The following is a 7,532-nucleotide window of genomic DNA, read 5'->3' as shown; positions in this document are numbered from 1 at the left end:
CAGAGGAGAATGGGACGACTGATTCAAGCTTATAGAAGAGCAACTTTGACTGAAATAACTACTCGTTACAACCGAGGTATGCAGCAAAGCATTTGTGAAGCCACAACACGCACAACCTTGAGGCGGATGGGCTACAACAGCAGAAGACCCCACCGGGTACCACTCCACTACAAATAGGAAAAAGAGGCTACAATTTGCACGAGCTCACCAAAATTGGACAGTTGAAGACTGGAAAAATGTTGCCTGTTTTCTGTTGAGACATTCAAATGGTAGAATCAGAATTTGGCGTAGACAGAATGAGAACATGGATCCATCATGCCTTGTTACCACTGTGCAGGCTGGTGGTGGTGGTGTAATGGTGTGGGGGATGTTTTCTTGGCACACTTTAGGCCCCTTAGTGCCAATTGGGCATCGTTTAAATGCCACGGGCTACCTGAGCATTGTTTCTGACCATGTCCATCCCTTCATGACCACCATGTACCCATCCTCTGATGGCTACTTCCAGCAGGATAATGCACCATGTCACAAAGCTCGAATCATTTCAAATTGGTTTCTTGAACATGACAATGAGTTCACTGTACTAAAATGGCCCCCACAGTCACCAGATCTCAACCAAATAGAGCATCTTTGGTGATGTGGTGGAACGGGAGCTTCGTGCCCTGGATGTGCATCCCACAAATCTCCATTAACTGCAAGATGCTATCCTATCAATATGGGCCAACATTTCTAAAGAATGCTTTCAGCACCTTGTTGAATCAATGCCACGTAGAATTAAGGCAGTTCTGCAAACACCGTATTAGTATGGTGTTCCTAATAATCCTTTAGGTGAGTGTATATGTATATATATGTGTGTGTGTCTGTGTGTATATATATATGTATGTGTGTATATATATATATGTATCTATATACAGTATATGTGTATGTGTATATATATGTTTATATGTGTGTGTGTGTGTATATATATATATATATATATATATATATATATATATATGCCAGCAACACTAATGACAATGACAACACAATTACATTGTCAATCATGTTACGTTTTTATTAAAATGTTTCCTTTTCTTTTTCATTACTTCTCCGCAATACTTCTCCGCTGCAAAGCGTGGGTGTTTTGCTAGTATATATATATATATGTATATATATATATATATATACACACAGTATTTCCACATCCTAAGACATTTATTTTTATTACCTTCAACCTGAAAGTGTCAAAATAATTATATTGACATACTAGCTCACTGTTTTGTCTAGAAGAGTAGATGTTATCTTTATTAATCAATGTCTGTTAATTCATGTATTTAATTTTCCAGATAAAGATATATAAACATAAAAACATGTTACTGAAACTGTTTATTCCAATTTTAGGGTTGCAGGGAACAGGTATTAATTGTGCTGTGCACAAAAATAAATTTCTAAAAAAAAATCACTTTATAGCAGAGAAAGGAAGTCAGTTACAACAGTGGTACTTTGATATTACAATTCCTCACCAAAAAAGAATGGTACTAGGTTTTCAGGCTTCTGTGGCGTCCAGGAAATTCCACATGCAAAATGAGCACACTGGAATCTATGAGGGGCCATGTACAAAATCAGAATCTCAGATTCTCAATTTGAATTAAAACTGCAAAATCGAATAACTGGGCCATAAGTCTGTGTCTGATGCGACTATCATCGAAGGGCACCATTTTATCTGAGCAGTGCTTTGAAACTGGGAGGTAGTATTGTCAATAGCTAAACTGCTCAAAAAAATTAAAGGAACACTTTGAAAACACATCAGATCTCAATGGGAAAAAGAAATCCTCCTGGATATCTATACTGATATAGACTGGGTAATGTGTTAGGAACGAAAGGATGCCACATTGTTTGATGGAAATGAAAATGATCAACCTACAGAGCCCTGAATTCAAAGACGCCCCAAAAATCAGAGTGAAAAAGTTATGTGGCAGGCTAGTCCATTTTGCCAAAATTTAATTGCAGCAACTCAAAATTGTATGCAGCACTTTGTATGGCTCCTGTGTTCTTGTATACATGCCTGACAACATCGGTGCATGCTTCTAATGAGATGACAGATGGTGTTGTGGGGGATCTCCTCTCAGATCTGGACCAGGGCATCACTGAGCTCCTGGACAGTCTGAGGTGCAACCTGGTGGCATTGGATGGACCAAAACATAATGTCCCAGAGGTGTTCTATTGGATTTAGGTCAGGAAAGTGTGGTGGCCAGTCAATGGTATCAATTCCTTCATCCTCCAGGAACTGCCTGCATACTCTCACCACATGAGGCCAGGAATTGTCGTGCACCAGGAGCCACTGTACCAGCATAGGGTCTGACAGTGGGTCCAAGGATTTCATCCTGATACCTAATGGCAGCCAAGGTGCCTTTGTCAAGCCTGTAGCGGTCTGTGTGACCCTCCATGGATATGCCTCCCCAGACAATCATTAACCCACCACCAAACTGCTCATGCTGAATGATGTTACAGGCAGCATAATGTTCTCCATGGCTTCTCCAGACCCTTTCACTTCTGTCACGTGCTCAGGGTGAACCTGCTCTCATCTGTAAAAAGCACAGGGCACCAGTGGTGCATCTGCCAATTCTGGTATTCTATGGCGAATGCCAATCGAGCTGCATGCTGCTGGGCAGTGAGCTCAGGGCCCATTAGAGGACATGGGGCCCTTGGGTCACCCTCATGAAGTCTTTCTGGTTGTTTGGTCAGAGACATTCACACCAGTGGCCTGCTGGAAGTCATTTTGTAGGGCTCTGGCATTGCTCATCCTGTTCCTCCTTGCCCAATGGAGCAGATACTGGTCCTGCTGATGGGTTATGGACCTTCTATGGCCCTCTCCAGCTCTCCTAGAGTAACTGCTTGTCTCCTAGAATCTCCTCCATGCCCTTGAGACTGTGCAGGGAGACACAGCAAACCTTCTGGCAATGACACGTATTGATGTGCCATCCTGGAGAAGTTGGACTACCTGTGCAACCTCTGTAGGATCCAGGTATCGCCTCATGCTACCAGTAGTGACACTGACTGTAGCCAAATGCAAAACTAGTGAAGAAACAGTCAGAAAAGATGAGGAGGGAAAAATGTCATTGGCCTCCACCTGTTAAACCATTCCTGTTTTGGGGGTCATCTCATTGTTGCCCCTCTAGTGCATTTGTTGTTAATTTCATTAACACCACAGCAGCTGAAACTGATTAACAACTCCCTCTGCTACTTAACTGACCAGATTAATATCCCATAAGTTTCATTGACTTTATGCTATACTCTGATTAAAAAGTGTTCCTTTAATTCTTTTGAGCAGTATGTATGCGTAGGCGATGCAGATGATGTACTTAACTCAAGTTTGGGTGATGCAGATGATGTACTTAATAGATCTGTGGGAAATGCAGATGATGTAGTTAAAACGTGTGGTGGATGCAGAAAATGTAGTTAACATGTGTAGGTGATGTAGATGAATTAGTTAACTCATGTGTGAGAGACGCAGAAGATGTAGTTAATGCATGTGTGGAAATTGCAGACGAGACATTTAACAGATGGGTAGGTGATGCAAATGAAGTAGTTAACAAATCTGATTGTGTACTACATAAAGAAGAACTGGAGGAGGTTTCTGTAGATATAGATGTTGAAGTAGCTGTTTGTGACGTCCAGGAAATTCTACATGCAAAATGAGCACACTGGAATCTATTAGGGGCCATGCACAAAATGGGAATCTCAGATTCTCAATTTGAATTAAAACTGCAAAATCGAATAACTGGGCCATAAGTCTGTGTCTGATGCGACTATCATCAAAGGGCACCATTTTATCTGAGCAGTGCTTTGAAAGCGGGAGGTTGTATTGTCAATAGTTTATTTCACTTTCTATTAATGTGTAGGAAAAGACAAAATTACTCATTTTCTTCACCAAAATTAATTTTTTTTCATCTTTGCAATATTTTATAAAGGGTGTCCTGTTTTGCATATTCTTCCCATGTCCACATTACATTTCCCCTAAGATGAGAATGTTAGATTGACTGGTGATCCTCAACTGGCCTAGTATGAGAGACAGTAGGGGTAATTGTAATTTTACCCTGAAATGAACTGTATTCTCACAAGGATTCAGTTCTAGAATTTTGTCCATTGCTTAAGGCATATGATGTAGCCACACAGGTTTGGATAATGAATAAATAAATGCTGTTAGCAATGAAAAAAATCTGCATACAGCACCCTATATGTCAAGATAGCACTGTAAACTAGTGTTAAGCAGTATAGCATTACTAAAAAAAATATTGCACTGGCAATTTTTTTTTTATTTCTGTACTATATCAGCAAGTTCAGCATGGTGGCGCAGTGATAGTGCTGCTGCCTTGCAGTTAGGGGACCCTGTTCGCTTCCCGGGTCCTTTCTGCGTGGGTTTCCTCTGAGTGATCCGGTTTCCTCCCACAGTCCAAAGACATGCAGGTTAGGTGTATTGGCTATCCTCAATTGTCCCTAGTTTGTGTGCTTGTTGTGTGGGTGTGTGTGTGTGTCCGGCGGTGGGTTGGCGCCCTGCCCAGGAATGGTTCCTGCCTTGCTCCTTGTGTTGGCTGGGATTGGTTCCAGTGGACCCCCGTGACCCTATGTTAGGATATAGCAGGTTGGAGAATAACTGACTGACAAATTAACATTGCTTTTATGAATCCCATACCAAATAGCATATAACAGAGATATAAGCATGGTGCACTGAAAATTATTGCTAAAGTCAATGTTAATTACTTAGATATCAATCCATCATGGTCCGATAGCAAAGAGGGTCGAAAAGAAAACCACAGTCGTCTTTTGTCCAAACACATCTCTCAATTCAAAAGAAATGTAATATTTTAAACTATTAACGGCAGACTGCATGATAACATGCAGTGAATACACTTGACTTATAGTTCTCATACTCGATTGCTCAGAAGTTGATACGCTTCTTCACGTCTTCCGCTGGCATCTTCTTGCGTTAAAACTGATTAAGTCAGTTTTTGTGTTGCAATTATTTTTTACGTTTTTCTTAAGTTTTCATTTAAACTATGAAGAGGTAGAGGAAGTGAAGGCTAAGGTGGTAGGGATGAGAACAGCACCCGTACTCATGCGCCACATGGTCGCCCTGCAGTCTGCTGCCGAGAGTTGATTTTGCAAGCTACAAGTGATTTAAAATCCTGGACAAACAAATGGACAGCCATGGTAGCGTATTATATAAGAAGATGTTGTGTCAAATATTGCACTAAATGCCAAGATACTGTAAGCTTTAAAAAAGCCTTAAGAAAACACCTTCCCTACACACAGAAAAACAAAGTCCCAGAGCCAAGCAGTAAATGACGTTTTCTAAACTCCCTCAACACAGGTTTCAGGCATCTATACATGGCAAAAAAACATCAAGAATCTAAAACCAAGATTACCTGTAGATGTGGTTGTGGAACTTTGCGTAGACACAGACAAAAGTGAAGTTGATTCATGAGTAGGCGATACACTTAAACTGTTTGGAGCTGGAGTTACCTGTGAAGATGAAGACACATGGATAAGCCTGGTGGACGCTTCAGAACTTTGATTTAATAAAGAAGTTAATGTATTAGAAGATGATGAAGTTAAAGTGGATGAAGAATAAATAGGTGGTTGAGCTGAAGAACTTGAACCATTGGTGGTTGATTCAACAGATTCTAATGAAACAGTCTGCAAGCTAGTGGTGGAATTAGTTAACATATGTGTGCGTGACGCAGGTGATGTAGTTAACAGATGTGTAGGTGATACAGATGATGTTGTTAACTCAGGTTTGGGTGATGCAGATGATGTACTTAATAGATCTGTGGGAGATGCAGATGATGTAGTTAAAACATGTGTGTTGGATGTAGAAAATGTAGTTAACACATGTGTAGGTGATGTAGATGAATTAGTTAACTCATGTGTGAGAGACGCAGAAGATGTAGTTAATGCATGTGTGGAAATTGCAGACGATGCATTTAACAGATGGGTAGGTGATGCAAATGAAGTAGTTAACAAATCTGATTGTGTACTAGATAAAGAACTGGAGGAGGTTTCTGTAGATGTAGATGTTGAAGTAGCTGTTTGACTTAGTGCAGATACAGGAAATGATGTCCTAGATGTTTCAGTAGATGATGTAGTAGCAGTTGAAGGTGTTGTAAGGGAGGTTTCTTTAGATGTTGAGGCAAAAGTCATGGTTTCAACTCGTGCAGTTACAACGGATAAAGTAGTACTTGATGTTTCTGCAGATGATGTCGTGGTAGATGAAGTTGTTGATTCAGAGGTTACAGCTGGTGTTGATGCTGAAGTTGTTTTTTGACTTTGTGTTATAACTTGGGATAAAGTGCTACTTGATGCTTCAGTAGATGATGCAGAGGTTGTTGAAGCTGATGTTGGAGAGATTAATGTAGATGTTGAGGCTGAGGTTGTTTGGGTATTTGTAGTTACTGGTGGTAATATGGTAGCTGATAATTCAGTAGATGATGCAGATGTAGATGTAGGCAATACTGTTGATGTTTCTAAAGATGTTGAAGCAGAAGTGGTGGTGTGAGATGAAGTTGTAGTTGAAACTGCACTAGAGGATTGTGAAGAACTTGAAGGTGTTGTTGGAGAAGTTTCTATAGATGTTGAGGCTATAGGCGTTGTTTGACCTACTGTAGTTTCAACAGATGATGTACTAGTTGATGCTTCACTAGATGATGCAATGGTAGGTAATAGTGTTGTTTCAGAGGCTGCAGGTGGTGCTGAGGGTGATGTTCTTATTTCAGAGGTTGCACCTGGTGTTGAGGTTAAAGCTCTTGTTTGACTATCTGTGGTAAAAGGAGATGAAGTGCTAGTTGATACTTCAGTAGATGATGCATTGGTCTTTGAAAGTGTTGTTGGAGTGGTTACTGTAGATGTTGAGGCTGAAGTTGTTTCTGAATTTGTAGTTACTGGTGATGAAGTGGTAGTTGAAGATACAGTAGGTGATGCAGTTGTAGTTGTAGGTGATGCTGTGGATGTTTCCAAAGTTGTTGATGCAGAAGTGGTGGTCTGAGATGAGGTTGTAGTTGAAACTGCACTAGAGGATTGTGAAATACTTGAAGGTGTTGTTGGAGAGTTTTCTGTAGCTGTTGAGGCTAAAGTTGTTGTTTGACTTACTGTAGTTTCAACAGATGAAGTAATAGTTGATTCTGCACTAGATGATGCCGTGGTAGGTGATGGTGTTGTTTCAGAGGTTGCATGTGGTGTTGAGGTTGAACCTGTTGTTTGACTATCTGTGGTAACAGGAGATGAAGTGCTAGTTGATGCTTCAGTAGATGATGCACTAGTTGTTGGAAGTGTTGTTAGAGTGGCTACTGTAGATGTTGAGGCTGAAGTTGTTTTGGAATTTGTAGTTACTGGTGATGATGTTGTAGTTGAAGATACAGTAGGTGATGCAGTTGTAGTTGTAGGTGATGCTGTAGATGTTTCCAAAGATGTTGATGCAGAAGTGGTGGTTGAAACTGCACTAGAGGATTGTGAAGTACTTGACGGTGTTGTTGGAGAGTTTTCTGTAGCTGTTGAGGCTA

At 40.6% G+C, this 7,532-nt stretch overlaps 1 protein-coding gene across 1 annotated transcript; it reads right to left on the bottom strand.

Annotated features, from left to right (window-relative positions):
* Positions 1–5,364: 5,364 nt before the first annotated feature.
* LOC120519949 (cell wall protein DAN4-like) lies at positions 5,365–7,527 on the bottom strand (the record flags this gene model as incomplete). The annotated part of the gene is made up of 2 exons (XM_039742679.1): positions 5,365–5,499; positions 6,916–7,527. Coding segments are annotated over 2 exons (747 nt in total), but the record flags the coding sequence as incomplete, so codon positions are not given.
* Positions 7,528–7,532: the final 5 nt, after the last annotated feature.

This window comes from Polypterus senegalus, unplaced genomic scaffold, assembly GCF_016835505.1.
Source record: "Polypterus senegalus isolate Bchr_013 unplaced genomic scaffold, ASM1683550v1 scaffold_116, whole genome shotgun sequence".
Taxonomy (NCBI): Eukaryota; Metazoa; Chordata; class Cladistia; order Polypteriformes; family Polypteridae; genus Polypterus; species Polypterus senegalus.
The sequence above is the reverse complement of the archived record's forward strand: the minus strand, read 5'-3'. Positions and strand labels throughout refer to the sequence as shown.